Below are 19,203 nucleotides of genomic sequence, written 5' to 3' on the forward strand. Positions count from 1 at the left end.
TCTGGAGCTTTAAATCCTCAATTAAAGATCAGAAAAGACTCATTTGGGAGGCCAAAGTCCATTCGAGAAAAGCCCTTTCTTTGGCAAAAGTGAAAATATTATGAACTATTTCAAATATATCTTCAGCTCTGTTCTTGCCACTGAAGTATATGATGATGAAGAAGTCTCCGGAGACACCAGCTTGTATATAATACGGTTTATTACAACAGCATAGCATCATACCCCAGCACGGGCAATACGAGGTTCCCAGAGCCGGTTGTGGAAGTCCCCCCGAACAGTCTTTGTGCAATTTATAGGAGAAAAATGTGTGTGCATGTCCAAAGTGTGTGTGCTCACAGGAGGTAATCAATAACAATGTATGCCTCACTAAGTGACATGGGTCCGTTCATAGCGGCCCCCTAACGTACAACCTCCGACTGCCCCCATAGGGCCCCTGAACGACGTCTTCTCTGCACTCTTCATGACCTCAGAGAGTAACTAGCTGTATTATGAACCGATTTAATACACCACACCACCACTCATAGCAAGTCCAACAGTTTCCAAGTTTTAGAAAATCAAACCCTTCATATTCACTTTTTGCTTAGTCTAAACACAACTTTTTTCAGCAGTTGTCAGAAAAAGACCTCTAGAGACTAGAACTGGATATCTGCTCTTCATTTGCTTCTGATGAGAGATCTGGTGCACTTTAAATCAATCAAACTAAATCCATGGCAGAGGTAGACCTGAGACCTGGTTCTGGATCCCAAAGACTTCTAATGAAGGTTGAGTTTCTTCAACTTTGACTCAAAAGCAAGACTGTTTTCCATTTTAATACAATCAATCCTGTCGTAATACACTTTTACTGTACGTTCCTGCAGCTACGGATTAAGAGTTCAATCATATTAAGAAAAAGACCTCTAGAAACTGGAACTGGAGAACTATTTGGAGTCCAATCAACATTCACTACAGCTTAGAGAACTGGAAGGAGTTGAAATCGAACCAAATTCAGAGAAGAGGTAGACCTTGGGCCTGGTTTTGGATCTGGTGATCCCAAAGACTTCTAATGAAGGTTTAGTTTCTGTAACTTTCTGTCGATTAGTCTCTAGAATACCTCTAGAAACTGGAACTGGAGAACTCTTCGGGGTCCAATCAACATTCACCACAGGCTAGACCTTAGACCTGGTTCTGGATCTGTTCATCCCAAAGATGTCCTATGACTCGTTAGGATTAGGGTTATGGTTTCTGTAACGCTCTGTTCTTTAAAAAGTAAACATGTAGCATCTGTCACAGCAGGTCTCTGCACCACTGACCCTGGGACGGTACGCTCATCTCAAACCAGCCTTCAAGTGAAGTTTGTTTTATCTCTGAAGATTGTAAAACCACATATGCAACAAAGGACTATGCAACACTTGGAAAATGTTACCTGAATGTAAATGCACTGCAAATAAAGACTTTCTCTTCGAACCACCTGACTCTCCGTATCAATTCTGTGCAAATAAAAACAGGATGTGTGCAGCCATCTTTAATTATCAGAGGAACAACTTGGGCAACCTAAGCTGGAAGCCTTAAGAGTTTCATTATTGTATGTAAAATATGTCCTGAGGGGGGGGGTTTTAAGTGCATTTACATAAACACTGAAGTCATCCTGGAGTTTCCAATTCCAAAGCAACAAACTGGGAAGCCCTGAATCCTCAAACCAGCTGGTGTCTGTTTGTAGGAGGAATGAAAAGAGGAAGAGGGGAGACTCTGACTGTTTCCACGGAGGATGACTCAGGAAAATTACCCCACACTCTAAAACGACATGACCAGATATAGCAATATTTATCAGCCACAAAACAAAGGAAGTTTCCACCGGAAGAGAAAGGCAAGGCTTGCACAATTTTTGAAATATCAGACGGGAAGTGAAAGGTTCGGTTGACAAAGGTTCAGCAAGTCCAATCGAAGTCATTTCAATTTAAATAACGAGAGCCATGAACAAGATGGGTGGATGGATGGATGGGTGGATGGATGGGTAGGGATAGGTGGATAGGTGGATAGGTGGATAGATGGATAGGTGGATAGGTGGGTAGGTGGATAGATGGATAGGTAGGTGGATAGGTGGATAGATGGATAGGTAGGTGGATAGGTGGATAGATGGATAGGTAGGTGGATAGGTGGATAGATGGATAGGTAGGTGGATAGGTGGATAGATGGATAGGTAGGTGGATAGGTGGATAGGTGGATAGGTGGATAGGTGGATAGGTGGATAGATGGATAGGTAGGTGGATAGGTGGGTAGGTGGATAGATGGATAGGTGGATAGATAGGTGGATAGGTGGATAGGTGGATAGATAGGTGGATAGGTGGATAGGTGGATAGGTGGGTAGATAGGTGGATAGGTGGATAGGTGGGTAGGTGGGTAGGTGGATAGGTGGATAGATGGATAGGTAGGTGGATAGGTTGATAGATAGGTGGATAGGTGGGTAGATAGGTGGATAGGTGGATAGGTGGGTAGGTGGATAGGTGGATAGATGGATAGGTGGATAGGTGGATAGGTGGGTAGATAGGTGGATAGGTGGGTAGGTGGGTAGGTGGATAGGTAGGTGGATAGGTTGATAGATAGGTGGATAGGTGGATAGGTGGGTAGATAGGTGGATAGGTGGATAGGTGGGTAGGTGGATAGGTTGATAGGTGGATAGGTGGATAGATGGATAGGTAGGTGGATAGGTGGATAGTTGGGTAGGTGGATAGGTAGGTGGATAGGTGGATAGATGGATAGATGGATAGATGGATAGATAGGTGGATAGGTGGATAGTTGGGTAGGTGGATAGGTAGGTGGATAGGTGGATAGATGGATAGATGGATAGATGGATAGATGATAGATGGATAGAGGTGGATAGGTGGATAGGTGGATAGGTGGATAGGTAGAATAGGTAGGTAGGTATGTAGGTAGGAAGGTAGATAGCTAACGTTCGCTAGCTAAATAGCGCACTGGCAGCGTTGGGTCTCTAAATGAATATTTAACCCTATGGACCTTTATCTACCCTTCTGTGAAAGTTATTATAAACCTTCCACATGAGCTTTAGTGGGCATGCTCATGTGCTTTGGTACTTTTCTAAGCTCCTCATAGCAGGGCCATCTACAGCAAAATACACAACAGAGTTACCTTTAAATGTTCCTCATGCAAGATTTTAGGCCGTCGTCATGTGTCATCCTGCCAGCCACTGACAGAGGATGGATGCTGTAAAAACACGGGATCACTGCAGTGCATCTGCAATGACCTCAAATCAAATGAATGGTTTACAATAGATGGAGACATGACTGTTTGAACCGGAACTGAAAAAGGGTGGTGCTACATAAAGTGAATAAAAAAGAGGAAGCTGATATGCAGTATGGCCCTTATGGTGACTTGTAATGAACTAAAATCTTCCTTCTAAATATATCTTGCAAGGGGAACAGAAATGTACCCTGAAGTCTTATTTGTTTTGAATTACAAAGAAAAAGGAAAACCTGAATTAATAGAACAGATCTGTGGAGTGAAAAGAGTTATTGTTCAGGCAGGAAGTGACACGTTTTCTCTTGTATGTAAGTCAAACTGTGACTTACATACAAGAGAAAATCTATAACAGCTATCGAATATCTAATTCTGATAAAACCACCTTAAAGATATGATTTTAAAATGACCTGCACGTTACACGACAGGTTAAATATCACCTTCTAACTTCCCTGGTTCATTACTGACGTTGAGACAACTGTTTTTGTGTGATTATATCTGGAAATGAGGTTTTATCCAATGCTCACTTTTGGTAAACTAAGGAAAAATCTACAGTCACAAAAGACACAGTTAATGAAACAAAGACCTGAATGTGTTTTCTGATTTCTACTTGTCTGAAAGGAAGCAAAACTCCTAAAAAGCGATGTTTTCTAAAGTGTCCCGTATGTTTAAGTGAACATTAACTTGTGATTGTAAATGTGCATCGAATTGCAATTTCAAAACAACACAACAAAGGTGTTACTGTGACAAACATGAAGAAGGCGCTGACCTCAGCATGTGAGTGATTTCTGGACGGCGAGCAGATAAAGATCGATCAGAGAGGAAACAGTTTGACACGAGAAGCTGCAGAAAACAGAAGGAGTTCAGACACAGTGACGAGTCCTTCAGAAGACGGCAGCAGGTAGGAGCTGATGACATGTTGAGGAAATGTATAAAATACGGCTAAAGATATCTTGTCATTGTTTCTAGTTTGATCAATCTGATAACTGAACATGTATTAATGATATGGAGTTGATTATAGGAAGATTTGGGGAGTTTTTGTAAAATATCTTTTGAATGTGATTATTTTATGCATTAAAGGCTAAAGTCCTTTTATATAATCTGTTATCTGCAGTAGGAAACTTTATCTCTACGAAATGTCAAGTCTTTAAAGATTAGAGAAAAGGAAATAAATCAAGAAAAAAAAGTTTGGTTTTTTGACGGTTGCTCCAATTTTGAATAAAACTAAATAAAATAACGTTGAAACCTTCCCTTTAGTTCATATTCAGCCGATAATTGGCTTTATATTCAGCTTTGCAAAGCACACAAAGGAGTTTTTAGGGAACATGTGGTCTCTCATTTTACTAAAGTTAAATTCATCAACACGAAGATAATTTGAAGCAAACACGTTTCCATTTCCATTTTGAGTAACAAGCACACTTTTACAATAAGTCCTCCGATTGGGATCTTGCACGTTAATTGATAATGCAACCTGTAAAATTATAACACTTATCGATTCTGTGTACACTTTCATCGCTGTACTGATTTTACTTCAAACATTTTTTTAGATTCTCATTGTTGTGTTACATTAGTCAAATCTGCACATTTTCCCTGAACTAGTTTTGTTTTAGTTTATCTTTTTATTGCACATTTGAGATTTTCATGTTGATATTATTTTTATTATATTCTTTTTGCTCAAACTTTTTATTTTTATTTTTTTTGTTGTAAATGTTTGCATATTTTTGCTTTAAATTCTGAAGATATTGTTTTATTCTTTATTCTTTTTTTTCTTTTTTGTATATCATTATTGTAAATGGAGCCGCTGTCACATAAATAAAGGAGTATAAATAAGTGTTCTAATAAATGAATGGAAAGCAGAAGGTTTGTCTGTCCCCTTCCTGTAAACACTAACAGATTTGGGATGTTTTTAGGAGTGGAGAGGTTGATTCTGTTGGGCTTTAATTAGGACTAAGCGTAAATTGTCTCTCCTCCATTTGTCCACAGCCAACATGAATACCTCGTCCCTCCTGTCCTCCATCGCCCTCTGTGTCATCACATCTAACGCCACCCACCTCCCTCTGCCACACACCGAGCCGCCGCTAATCCGCGACCACCCCTTCGTGGTCATATGGAACGCCCCGACCAGCATGTGCCAACGACTGGAGATCCCTCTGGACACCGCGGCCTTCCAGGCGGTGACCACGCCCAATCTGGTGCCCGGTCAATTCCTCACCCTGTACTACGAGAACCTCCTCGGCCTCTACCCTAAAGTCGACATCAAGAAACACAAGCAGTACGAAGGCGGAGTCCCTCAGAACGGGAACATCACGGAGCATCTCCTCAAGGCCAAGGGTCAAATCGATCGCTCCATCTCCCAGGATAACGCTCCGGGGCTGGCGGTCATCGACTGGGAGGCCTGGCGCCCCCTGTGGGACCAGAACTGGGGATCCAAAAGAATTTATAAGAACCTGTCCATCAATAAAGCCATGCAGATCTTCCCGTTTTTGTCCTCGGATAAAATATCAAAGTTTGCAAAGAAACAATTCCAACTGGCAGGGCGTCGCTTCATGGAGGAGACCATCGAACTCGGGATAACGGAGCGTCCGAGCCGCCGCTGGGGCTTCTACCTGCTACCAGACTGCTTCAACTACGACTGGGAGAAGAAAGACTACACGGGGAAGTGCCCCAAGAAGATCCAGAACCAGAACGACCAGCTGATGTGGCTGTGGAAAAGGAGCACCGCCCTCTTCCCCTCCATCTACCTGCGTAAGTCCATGAGGAACTCCCCCAAAGCCGCGCTGTTCGTCCGTAACCGTGTCCACGAGGCGCTGAGGGTCGCCGCGCTGCCGAAGCGTCCTTACACGGTGCCGATCTACGTCTACTCCAGACCTCTGTACCGGGACCAAACTGAGATCTTCCAGAGCAAGGTGAAAATTCAAATCTATCCTGGCTCCGAAGAAGAGTGGTGCAAGAATGGGTCCCAACGTGTTAGCATTTAAGTACTTCCTGTTTCCTCGTCTTTAAGTCAATGGTTTTGCTGCCTTTAGCTTAGCGGTGGCAGACGTGAAGTCATGTGACCGTGCTGTAGCTCCTTTATAGCCCAACATTAGCCTCCTTTAGCTTAGCGGTGGCAACGTGAGTCATGTGACCGTGCTGTAGTTCCTTTATAGCCCAACATTAGCCGCCTTTAGCTTAGCGGTGGTGACGTGAAGTCATGTGACCGTGCTGTAGTTCCTTTGTAGCCCAACATTAGCCACCTTTAGCTTAGCGGTGGTGACGTGGAGTCATGTGACCGTGCTGTAGTTCCTTTATAGCCCAACATTAGCCACCTTTAGCTTAGCGGTGGAGACGTGGAGTCATGTGACCGTGCTGTAGTTCCTTTAAGCATTTAACAGATTATTAGGAGTGCAACAATTTTGTTAAGAAATGTTGAATCTCTGTGTGGTTGGGTTTCTTTCAGACCGACTTGTTGAGCACCATTGGAGAGTCTGCAGCTGTGGGAGCTTCTGGGGTCATAATGTGGGGAGGAACCAGAGACTACAACAGCAAGGTAAACACACTGGCCTGATCCCAGTGCAAAGGGCCTTCTTTACTCTCTTAATGAGTTTGTGTTAGGTGTAAATGACGGAAATACAACAAAGGCATTGCAATTGGTATATAAAAAAAAAGAGTTCTGTGTAAACTCGGGGTGGCTGAATATATATAATCACAATCTTAAAGACTTTTAAAAGTTTGTGTGTGTCTGCAGCCACGAGGACATACTGTGTGTGAAACATTCTTCAAAGGTCTGAGAACAGGAACACAGATGACCGGGCATTAATCAGCAAATAATTAACCTACATGTGTTTCCTGTTTAAGGAGGAACTGACAGCTGTGATGTTGCAGTGTTTGTTATCTCGCCTGACAGATGTGAAAAAACTCATCTCACTTTTCTGCTCTTGTGTATCTTAGTTTGCAGCTATATTACTGGAAATGTAAATGCACAGTCTGTCTGATGGATGCACGATTGATCACTCACCACTATACCTTAGCGGTGGTGACGTGAAGTCATGTGACCGTGCTGTAGTTCCTTTATAGCCCAACATTAGCTACCTTTAGCTTAGCGGTGGTGACGTGAAGTCATGTGACCGTGCTGTAGTTCCTTTATAGCTCAACATTAGCTACCTTTAGCTTAGCGGTGGAAACGTGAAGTCATGTGACCGTGCTGTAGTTCCTTTATAGCCCAACATTAGCCGCCGTTAGCTTAGCGTGGTGACGTGAAGTCATGTGACCGTGCTGTAGTTCCTTTATAGCCCAACATTAGCTACCTTTAGCTTAGCGGTGGTGACGTGAAGTCATGTGACCGTGCTGTAGTTCCTTTATAGCTCAACATTAGCTACCTTTAGCTTAGCGGTGGAAACGTGAAGTCATGTGACCGTGCTGTAGTTCCTTTATAGCCCAACATTAGCCGCCGTTAGCTTAGCGTGGTGACGTGAAGTCATGTGACCGTGCTGTAGTTCCTTTATAGCCCAACATTAGCCTCCTTTAGCTTAGCGGTGGTGATGTGAAGTCATGTGACCGTGCTGTAGTTCTTTTTTAGACCAACATTAGCCGCCTTTAGCTTAGCGGTGGTGATGTGAAGTCATGTGACCGTGCTGTAGTTCCTTTATAGCCCAACATTAGCCACCTTTAGCTTACCAGTGGTGATGTGAAGTCATGTGACCGTGCTGTAGTTCCTTTATAGCCCAACGTTAGCCTCCTTTAGCTTAGCGGTGGTGACGTGAAGTCATGTGACCGTGCTGTAGGTCCTTTATAGCCCAACATTAGCCTCCTTTAGCTTAGCGGTGGTGACGTGAAGTCATGTGACCGTGCTGTAGTTCCTTTATAGCCCAACATTAGCTACCTTTAGCTTAGCGGTGGTGATGTGAAGTCATGTGACCGTGCTGTAGTTCCTTTATAGCCCAACATTAGCCACCTTTAGCTTACCAGTGGTGACGTGAAGTCATGTGACCGTGCTGTAGTTCCTTTATAGCGCAACGTTAGCCTCCTTTAGCTTAGCGGTGGTGACGTGAAGTCATGTGACCGTGCTGTAGGTCCTTTATAGCCCAACATTAGCCTCCTTTAGCTTAGCGGTGGTGACGTGAAGTCATGTGACCGTGCTGTAGGTCCTTTATAGCCCAACATTAGCCACCTTTAGCTTAGCGGTGGTGACGTGAAGTCATGTGACCGTGCTGTAGGTCCTTTATAGCCCAACATTAGCCTCCTTTAGCTTAGCGGTGGTGACGTGAAGTCATGTGACCGTGCTGTAGGTCCTTTATAGCCCAACATTAGCCTCCTTTAGCTTAGCGGTGGTGACGTGAAGTCATGTGACCGTGCTGTAGGTCCTTTATAGCCCAACATTAGCCACCTTTAGCTTAGCGGTGGTGACGTGAAGTCATGTGACCGTGCTGTAGGTCCTTTATAGCCCAACATTAGCCTCCTTTAGCTTAGCGGTGGTGACGTGAAGTCATGTGACCATGCTGTAGGTCCTTTATAGCCCAACATTAGCCACCTTTAGCTTAGCGGTGGTGACATGGGACAAATACCTTTTGTTTTTTGTCGTTGGCTTCTTGGGCAACAAAAATATGTAATCTTTGCACCACACTATCTACCTGAGTCACCTTTACCCCTCCCCTCTCTTCAGGCTTCCTGTGCGTCTCTGTCTGAATACCTGACCTCCACCTTCAACCCGTACGTCGCCAATGTGACGGCGGCTGCCAAGCTGTGCAGCGAGGTGCTGTGCCAGGGGAACGGTCGCTGCGTCAGGAAGAACTACGAATGCAGCCACTACCTCCACCTGAACCCCGACCACTTCAGCATCCTGCAGGCCGACACGAAGTACGTCGCAGTCGGCATTCCCTCCGCCGACGACCTGAAGGTGTGGGAGGAACACTTCACCTGTCAGTGCTACGCCAGGGAGAGTTGCACCCCCAAACTGGTGATTCCCACCAAGATCAAGCAAATCTGGGTTTAATCAGTTCAATGTTTTCAGGATAAGACCTCCTGCTGATCCACAGAGTTCATTACGTTGTCATTTAATGTTTAATGTTGTCTTTAATTTAATTAAATGATCTACATTTGATCATCAGCAATGTATTGACTTTGTTTGGCTTTCCCAGTTCAGACACATTTGTGATTTACTGGAATTGAATAAACAAAATGCAACCAAATAAATGATTGTCTGAAATCTATTTTCTTTCCTTTTCTTGTGCTTTTATTGACACACAGTTCTACACTAAAGCAAAACAGTGATGACTCCATTAAGTCCAAATCAAAACAGTATTACAAAGAGTGAGTCACAACACAGACAAGACAAAGAAGTGGAATCTGAATTAAAATACCAAGAAAACAAAGACAAGTCCAAGTGAAAAAACACACACACCAAGACAAGTCCAAGTCGAAAAGTAGACAAGTCTAGGTCAAGACACCCACATGCCTTGGACACAACAACGAGGAATGTATGTTGGGGTACATACACACGTAAACACAGTTATAGGTAACACTTTACTTGAATGGGTGTTCATAAGACTGACATCACACCTGTCTTAACATGAATGAATACTGATGACAGTTGTCTTTAAGCGTCATTCGGTAAGTTATGTCACTTTTGATGCACAGGTGACATTGTTTGAGATGTCCTTGTTATGACAACTTGACATAAAGCAACAGAACCATCACAAACATGTCATAGCAGACCTCCATATATGACGGTTTCATGTCGCGCTAACATATCAAGCTAAACGCTTTTCTTGAGTTTGACAGTTCGGTCTGCTATGACAGGTTTATGACAGGTGTTGTTGTCTTGGTTTATGTCAAGTTGTCATAACAAGGACATCTCAAACAATGTCACCTGTGCATCAAAAGTGACATAACTTACCGAACGACATTTAACGACAACTGTCATCAGTAAGCATTAATGTTTAGGACAGGTGTGATGTCATGGTTATGACAGTGTTATGTCAGTCTTATGAACACCCATTCAAGTAAAGTGTTACCCAGTTATTCTACGTTAAAGAAATGGAATCTGGATATACCAAAAAACTAGGTGCAGTAAAGTGTTGAAAACTACTTGGAATAATAAACTAAAATATGTGCAGTATGGATATGGAAGTGGATGAGAGGTGGCTTGTGTTCAAATGTGCAAAAATATTTGGAGGGTTTTGCAGAAGAGGCAATACTTACACGAAATAAATGAAAGCCAGCATTAGTGTAACGCAGTCCATATGATGGCTGAAGTGTCAGTGGGGGGTCCCGGGCCTTGTTGATGAGGCTGGTAGTGGAGGGGAAACTCACTAAGATATGATATCTAATTACCACCTTTTCAAATTGTGTTAAACTAAATAGAAAAAGAGCTCCCTCTAGAGCATCTCAAGGGCCTCCTCGACAAAATCCAATGGGGTTGAAATCCAGCTCAGAATCTGTTGACAGTTATTGTAATTTGCAGCAGAGTGCAATGATTATCTATGATAGGGCTTCTTGTTTTTCCTGTGATTCATTACTCTGCTGACGGGATGGAGTAGATTTCCTTCAGCACAGTACATTTCCAACGAGTTAAAATTCTCCCTGCATTCTTTTGCGTGTCCCAACCAAAACTTCGGATATAAACACCAGTGTGTGTGTCCACATGGTCCTCAGCCTGGATCTTCCTCAGAGGAAAGGGAAGGAGGAACGTGTCCACATTAGGACGTCCTAATAAAAAGCAGAACACCCCGTCGAACCTGCAGATCATTCTCCCTGACAAGTTTCCACACGCCTGTAATTGAAGCTCCTGCAACAGATATTTACAGAAGAGCTATTTACACCCCGAGGAGCGGCTCACTGAAGTAATATTTTAAAGACGTTTGGACGATAAGACCACCGCAGCAGGTAGGTGCTAACGAATGACGTCTCATTTAAGGGTCTCAGGGTTCAAAGGTTCATCTGTGTTTTTCTGAACCTGAACAACTCTGTGTTCCTTTGATATGAATCAGAAGAGGAGTAGTTTATAAAGAAGACATCCTTAAACTGTCAGTCTGTAATCTGCCTAGATACTGAAGTGACACAGGTGGAGGAAGTATTTTGACTTAAGTTCGAGTAGTAATACCACAGTCTAAAAATACGGCATTGCAAGTAAAAGTCATGGGTTAATATCAAAAGTAATATCAGCAACTTGTATTCGAACTGAGTACAAGTTGAAAGCACTCATTATTGACCATTTTACAAGTTTATAGTACAAAGGGAAAACCTCAAAAAGCATCTATTTAACAGAAGAAAAAGTGTGTTTTCCACTCATTTGTTTTACAGCTTTAGTTTTCATTCTGGATGTGATCATTTCTTTTCTACGTACCCGTAGAAATTTGCACGCGACAAACAGATTTTCTTTTACACTTTTTACTATGTGTATCTGTAGCATCTGTAAACAGTTGCTGCCCATAAGTGAATCTGCTGAGCCTTCATGCCTCTGTCAGCTTTTTATCTGCAGGATATTAAAATATGTCACATAAATCTTCCCTGAAGTCACACATGTGGTGCCGTGTCCCTCGTGTTTTTGCCAAGATAGAAGTTTTTCCAGAAGATTTTGTTTCTGTTTTTATTTATCGTCCTGTTTGTATGAGACACAGCCGTCCTCACAGGAGGAGGAACATGCATAGTGTAGGGTTCAGGTGAGGCGTCTGTCTCTGCGATTCAAAGATGTTCGCGATGTACTCGCATCGTTCCTCTTGAATCAAATCTAATCTGCTGTCGTCTTGATGGAGTAATGTTGAGGAAAAAGCAGCACCTTCATTCAGAACAACAGGTTCCCTGAGCAGAATCTCTCCCAGCTGTTTTGCATCACTCTGTCACACACACTCTCTCTCTCTCACACACTTTCTCCACGTTTTTTCTATGGGTTGGACTCATCTGTAGGTCACTCCTGCCGATCAAGCTTATCTAACAGTGGGAACTATTTACTTTCCACACTACAAAAGTCCATCTGTACCAAAATATGAAACCCCCAAAACAAACAAATGTAAATAAAGACCCGAAAACTTCTCCTGAAAGTTGTATTAAAGTGTGAACATCTTTATAAAACTGTACATTTAGTCAACAAACTCGCTGATATGATCAGCTGACCGAATCAAACAGATGATTTTAAATAGACGTTTCATTTACATTCTCTCCCATCAGCGAGGGTCTGAATCCTGCAGGGAATGAACTTAGAATGTTTATATTTGAAACTTTTTATCCCTCGTCATTATTATCATCATTATTACATCTAATTTAACACAAAATTACCAACATATCAATCAACGGAAATTAGTCAAAGTGGGACGCGTCTGTTTTAAATCAAACCAAACAGATTCGATGAAGAGCTGTGACTTGTTTTTAATCATGCAGGAGTTTCTGTACTACTAATAACACGTAAAATACAGAATATTTCAAACCCTTTTGACTTTCTGATATTAAACTCACCTGTGTATTGAGTGAAACCGTTCAGAAACGTCCTTAAAAAACATGCGGGACTCACTGTTTCTTTTAAATATGAAGCTCTGAGGTTAATTTCACATTTATTTTGAACAGCAACACCTTCTCTTTGCTGTAATGACATCAGAATGCAACATTTAAATAAAAATACATCCACCAGAGACAGTCGGTTCAAAGGTTCCTGCTTTTCTTTGCCCTGGACTTCCTCTGATAATCACTCTGCTTCCTGGGGTTGAGCCAGGTGAGCTGTTGAACAGGTGTGCTATCCTCAGGGTTAGCCTCAAAGCTAAAGCTAAATACAATCCTGCAAACCTGCAAACTTTGTTGATTTAACCTCTTTAAATGTTTCTCATTATGTTGAAACAAGGTATAGATATGCAGCGCTTTAAGCTAAATGCTAAGATTGGTCGTTCTAACACGGCTTAGTTGAAGACTTGATTCTGATTGGTCAATTCCAAACATGTGACAGGTCATTATTAGAGAAATACGATCATTTTTAAGTCAAAAACTTCAATTAACAATCTTATTTAGCGAGTTAGCATGCTAATATTTGCTAATTAGCATCAAATACACTGTACAGTTGACGATGCTAGCAGTCTCATTTGTTTTGGATATTATTTAAGTGTTGAAAGTACTTTTTTTATCTGATGAAGGCGCCAAAATCAAGGAATTATTACAATTAATCGAACAGGGTCTTGTTCCACATTTCATGGCAATCCTTTAAATAGTTGTGCAGTCTGGACTGTGTTACACTTAATTATCTTCATCATTTTAGACATCAGCAAGATCAAAATCTCCAGAAATAAAAGAAAGCTTAAACATTTCTTAAAACACAAAACAATGATGGTCACTCCGGTTTAAGGGGTAAACAAACAAAAATGCAGCTTCATTCTGAAGTTGTGTAAAGCAGAAGGAAACGGCTCGTGTGTCAACACGCTTTCTGTCTGTCTGGCTTTGTAATATGCAAACAGGTTGTATCTAGTTTGTTGTTGTATTGTGTTTCCGAGGGAACACTTTTGGACTAAAAGCACAAAAGCTGAGTGAGAGCTTTAACTCCACTCCGATGAATTTCTTTCCCTCCATCTACCTGGAGCTGGTGCTCAGGGACTCCCAGCAGGCCCGGCCGTTCGTCCGGCATCGAATCCAGGAGTCCATGAGGGTGTCCATGCTCCCCAACAGCTCCTACTCCATCCCCGTCTACGCCTACATCCGACCCGACAGCTTTTGTCACTTTTCAGAATAACCCTTTAACAGAATGTGTCTCTAAACATCAAACTAATGGACCGTCTGTTTGAGGTTCAAACCTTTAAATGATCCAATATGAGAAAAAGCTAAGACAGAAAGGGGGAGTATTATCTGAAGCCGAGAACGGCCATGGATTTTCTCTTTGTTATGCATTATTATCTCGATATAACAAAGATTTACGTTACCTTATCTGAAGCAGCCGGATAGATAGGAGTTAGTCAGCCTCTCATCTGCTAACCGGTAGCCCCTAAACAAACCCAGTCAAGTAAACAAGCTAACATGAAGTGTAACTTACCGGGAGGCTAACCCTACAGCCAGTGGCTACAGAAGCCGTTTGTGGCAGCTCTTGTGGGTTGAAATCAGGTAGAACATATTATAAATGAATTCGTTATCACAAGAAAACGATCTTTGTTATATCGAGATAATAAGTCGTCATCACGACATAACGACAAAAATTAAACTTCCATGGCCATTCTCGGCTTCCGTATTCTTAGTCTTACATCAATCTTTTTTTTTGTCTACAACTGAAAATGTGGTTAGGGCAAATATATAGCCATATATCAAAAAGGGAGGCAATTTTTTCCAGAGTGAGTACTTTCACTTTAGATTCTGTAGGTACATTTCGCTGATAATACCTTTTTACTTATTGTGACCAAAACCTACAACTTCCAATCCTCATATCTTTTTTCTCACCTGCGTTCTGCTTCTTTTCCTCACAGATCAGATCACCAGTTTCATCATGAACCCACTACAGTATTTCTCCGTCTTCCTCCGCCTGTTGGCGCTTCTTTCCTCCGTCCAAACCTCCCTGAGGACGGATCCTCCGATCCACCCCGGCCACCCCTTCCTCTTCATGTGGAACGCTCCGACCGAGCTCTGCGAAATCCGCTTCGGCATGCCGCTCGACCTCTCGCACTTCCACTCCGTCAGCAGCACCCTGAAGACGGCCACCAACCAGAGCCTGTCCATCTTCTACAGCGACCGCTTCGGCCTCTTCCCGTACGTGGACGAAGACACCGGAGAGATGTACGACGAGGGTCTGCCGCAGCTCATCGACCTGCAGGAGCACCACGAGCTGGCCGAAGACGACATCGAGCACTACATCCCCTATGACCACCCGGGCCTCGCCGTGCTGGACTTCGAGGAGTGGAGGCCGCAGTGGGTCAGGAACTGGGGCAGCAAGGACATCTACCGGCAGATCTCCATCGAGACGGTGCAGAAGAAGAACGCCTCGTTGTCCGAAGACGAAGCGGAAGACCGGGCGAAGATCGTGTTCGAGCGTGCCGCCAGAAAGTACTTTATCCGGTCCATCCGCATCGGGAAAAGGCTGCGACCAAACAGGCTCTGGGGTTACTACTTGTACCCCGACTGCTACAACTACGACTACAACAAGGACATGGAGGGCTTCACCGGAGAGTGTCCGGCCATTGAGAAGCAACGGAACGACAAGCTGCTGTGGCTCTGGAAAGAATCCACGGCGCTCTTTCCCTCCATTTACCTGGAGCTGGTGCTCAGGGACTCCCAGCAGGCCCGGCGGTTCGTCCGGCATCGAATCCAGGAGGCCATGAGGGTGTCCATGCTCCCCAAGAGCTCCTACTCCATCCCCGTCTACGCCTACATCCGACCCGTGTACAAAGACAGCATCGATAACTACATGTCAGAGGTCAGACACACCTGGGGTCGAACATTAGTATCAGCTTTAGACTCAAGTATCTAAGAGCAGCATCTATTTCCATTCAGAAGATGAATATCATTCAAGAGTTTGTAGAAACTCTCTTAGAAAACAGTTCCCAAGATCAATTATTATCCGGACTTACCATTATGTTGGTATCTTTTGTTGTGTGCATGGAGGAACATTCCCTGCTCGTCTCTGATTAGCTATTTTTTCTTTTTACTTACAGCTTGATCTGGTGAACACGATAGGAGAAGCTGCAGCTCTCGGTGCCGCTGGCGTCGTTTCCTGGGGAGACATGAACGTCATCGAGTCAGAGGTAAGAACCATCATCCATAGCTGTGGGTTTTCAGGAACTTACTCTATGATTTTACAACTATTTAACCAGCAGCTTAACAGCAGGTTAGCAGCCAAATCACTCCTCAATATTCTATATACACATATCTGTAGGGCGTGATGAGGCTGGACGCTACACATCAAACTCTGCTGCTGTTTCAATTCAGACTCTCTCTTAAGTAACATGCATGATGATAATTGGCATTTCAAGCAGGCATTGTCTCACTGAACTGACTCAATATCACCACAACCCTCCAGGACTCCTGCTTCGACGCTCGCCGCCACCTGCTGGACGTGATGAACCCGTACATCCTGAACGTGACGACGGCGTCGCGTCTCTGCAGCGACGTGCTGTGTCAGGGCCGCGGCCGCTGCGTGAGGAAGCGCTGGGACGACGACGTGTTCCTGCACCTCGACCCGCGGCGCTACCGGATCGAGCGACGGCTCCGCGGCGGCCCGCTGAGCGTCAGCGGCGACGGCTACTCGCTGGACGACGTCAAATCCTTCAACGACAGCTTCGACTGCATGTGCTTCAGCGAGGCGCCGTGCCGCTCCGCGTCGATGTTCAACGCCGTCCAACCGGCCGCCGTGACCACGAGGAACAGAGGAGCAGATAAGCCCCGCCCCCTCCTGCTGGTTATCATACTGCTCGGTCTGAAGTGTGTCGTCACGTGGACTTAAATTAGAAACACACACCTGAGATACAGGACGAGAGGCTGCAGGCAGTTAAAGGACAATTTCATAATTATTTTGCATGTTGATTTAATATTTGCACTGTGTATTAAATATATTTATAATTTAGTTTCGCCAAACATCTTAGCCTCATTCACACTAGTTTTTTGGGGGAGATGCAACTCTCACTTTCAAAAGTACCACGATAATAATCATTATTAAGGGTTTGTACTGGCTAGTTCCAGTAAAAATATTTGTAATCCCTGGAGGATGAACCCTCACAACTTTGGTAAATAACATTTCTATTCAGTTCCTCCATGAGGTTGAGCATTTTTGGTTTTGAACGACTTACTAATTTAAAAAAGTCACTTGAAAAGCAGAAATTCAGCAAAATATTTTTGATAAAAAGTTAATCAATTCAATGTTGTAATTACTCAGCAACATCAAACCCTTTTATTTCTATTGGTTATACCAATCAAACCACAGCGTTTTCAAATAAATGTTTTGGGGTAAAAATGCAATACTACCCTCTAAAATTGAGTGGGGTAGGAATAATAAGTAGCACATAATGGAAATACTCAATTAAGTACAAGTGCCTCAGAAGTATTTGAGTAAATGTGCTTTATTCCCACTTATCTGTCTGACGGACTGCAGCGGCAGGTACTGAGCTGCAGTTCAGGTGGTTCTCCTGCAGAGGGAGGCAGAGCTCCGTCCCTACACACTGACAATGGATGATCTACAGATGCCAAACACACAAACAACTGACAGTAAAACACTGAGGATGCATTGGAAAGCATTTCTACAACACCCTTTATTGGCTGACTAGAAACAAACCTAAGTGGGTTTTTTCAAGACCAATAAAGGAACCAAAAGTTTGATTTCAAAGTTGCACATGACAGTAGATTAGGAGGCTGCTTTATTGTTGTATTTGAGATGTTTTGTAATAGATTAATGGAACAGATCTGTCTGATTTACAATGAATCTGACCGTAGAAAGCACTTAGAGGTAAGAGGTTAGTTAGAGCTACACACTTGGAAGTTCTGCCAAGCAGCATTAGCTTCAAGTCAGAAAAATGTAAGATGTATTAAAACGTTGTGTCGCTGCAATTCCTGCTGACTCTGGCTCCTTTTTCCTGAAGTACTTATGAATATGAGCTCAGCATTAACACTTACACAAAGGGGGAACAGAGAGCCTTAGCTTAACATCAAGACCGGAAACGGAGGGAATGGGTTAGCCTTAGCTTAGCATAAAGACTGGAAACGGAGGGAAAGAGTTAGCCTTAGCTTAGTATAAAGACTGGAAACGGAGGGAAAGAGTTAGCCTTAGCTTAGTATAAAGACTGGAAACGGAGGGAATGGGTTAGCCTTAGCTTAGTATAAAGACTGGAAACGGAGGGAAAGAGTTAGCCTTAGCTTAGTATAAAGACTGGAAACGGAGGGAATGGGTTAGCCTTAGCTTAGTATAAAGACTGGAAACGGAGGGAATGGGTTAGCTTTAGCTTAGTATAAAGACTGGAAACGGAGGGAATGGGTTAGCCTTAGCTTAGTATAAAGACTGGAAACGAAGGGAAAGAGTTAGCTTTAGCTTAGTATAAAGACTGGAAACGGAGGGAATGGGTTAGCCTTAGCTTAGCATAAAGACTGGAAACGGAGGGAAAGAGTTAGCCTTAGCTTAGCATAAAGACTGGAAACGGAGGGAAAGAGTTAGCTTTAGCTTAGCATAAAGACTGAAAACGAAGGGAAAGAGTTAGCCTTAGCTTAGTATAAAGACTGGAAACGGAGGGAATGGGTTAGCCTTAGCTTAGCATAAAGACTGAAAACGGAGGGAAAGAGTTAGCTTTAGCTTAGCATAAAGACTGAAAACGAAGGGAAAGAGTTAGCCTTAGCTTAGTATAAAGACTGGAAACGGAGGGAATGGGTTAGCCTTAGCTTAGCATAAAGACTGGAAACGAAGGGAAAGAGTTAGCTTTAGCTTAGTATAAAGACTGGAAACGGAGGGAATGGGTTAGCCTTAGCTTAGCATAAAGACTGGAAACGGAGGGAAAGAGTTAGCCTTAGCTTAGTATAAAGACTGGAAACGGAGGGAATGGGTTAGCTTTAGCTTAGCATAAAGACTGGAAATGGGGGGAACAGGAAGCTTGGCTCTGTTTAGATGTAATAACATGTTCAGAAATCTGCCTTCCAGCGCTGAGAAACATTGCACTTGGGTAAAAACAGAATTCATTGTGGAATAAAAGACGTTCTGAATTATGTGCAGAGCTCAGTTCTTCTGAAACGCTGTCATTGTTTGGTTATGTGAATGACTGAATTCCTGAGCACAGTGAGATTTTCTGTCACAACATGTTTGGCTTCATCTCACGTCTTCTCATCCATATTCAGGCGTCAGCTGCTCCACAGAGGAGTCCAGTATCTGAAGAACAGCCCACTGTTGTGAGCCCCATGAATATTTCATGTCTGGATCTCCTCCTGGTTTCACAACCATTATGTGGCTGAAAACATTTCTACAGCAGTCATTGTGGCCTAATTAAAAGCTGGTAGCTGTTGTGCTAACACAGGCGAACGCTGGCTCAACTATTTCTTTGATATCATGTTGAAGAGTTTGAGTGT

General features: G+C 43.2%; 2 protein-coding genes across 3 annotated transcripts; both read left to right on the plus strand.

The window, feature by feature from the left end:
- Positions 1–3,936: 3,936 nt before the first annotated feature.
- LOC134858330 (hyaluronidase-4-like) lies at positions 3,937–9,419 on the plus strand. 2 transcript variants are annotated; one of them, XM_063874164.1, is made up of 4 exons: positions 3,937–4,132; positions 5,215–6,137; positions 6,671–6,760; positions 8,873–9,419. In XM_063874164.1, the coding sequence occupies exons 2-4, from the start codon at positions 5,220–5,222 to the stop codon at positions 9,200–9,202; spliced, it is 1,338 nt and encodes a 445-aa protein (XP_063730234.1). In that variant the 5' UTR covers positions 3,937–4,132; positions 5,215–5,219; the 3' UTR covers positions 9,203–9,419. The 2 variants fall into 2 exon arrangements, with proteins under 2 accessions (XP_063730234.1, XP_063730242.1); XM_063874172.1 differs by lacking the exon at positions 3,937–4,132 and having other exon boundaries at positions 5,023–6,137.
- Positions 9,420–10,870: 1,451 nt separating this feature from the next.
- Positions 10,871–17,703, plus strand: LOC134874856 (hyaluronidase-5-like). Its single transcript, XM_063899085.1, has 4 exons — positions 10,871–11,094; positions 14,637–15,580; positions 15,819–15,908; positions 16,184–17,703. Exons 2-4 carry the CDS (start codon positions 14,657–14,659, stop codon positions 16,604–16,606), a joined length of 1,437 nt encoding a protein of 478 aa, XP_063755155.1. The 5' UTR covers positions 10,871–11,094; positions 14,637–14,656; the 3' UTR covers positions 16,607–17,703.
- The last annotated feature ends 1,500 nt before the right edge of the window (positions 17,704–19,203 follow it).

The sequence above is a fragment of the Eleginops maclovinus genome, chromosome 2, assembly GCF_036324505.1.
Source record: "Eleginops maclovinus isolate JMC-PN-2008 ecotype Puerto Natales chromosome 2, JC_Emac_rtc_rv5, whole genome shotgun sequence".
NCBI lineage: Eukaryota > Metazoa > Chordata > Actinopteri > Perciformes > Eleginopidae > Eleginops > Eleginops maclovinus.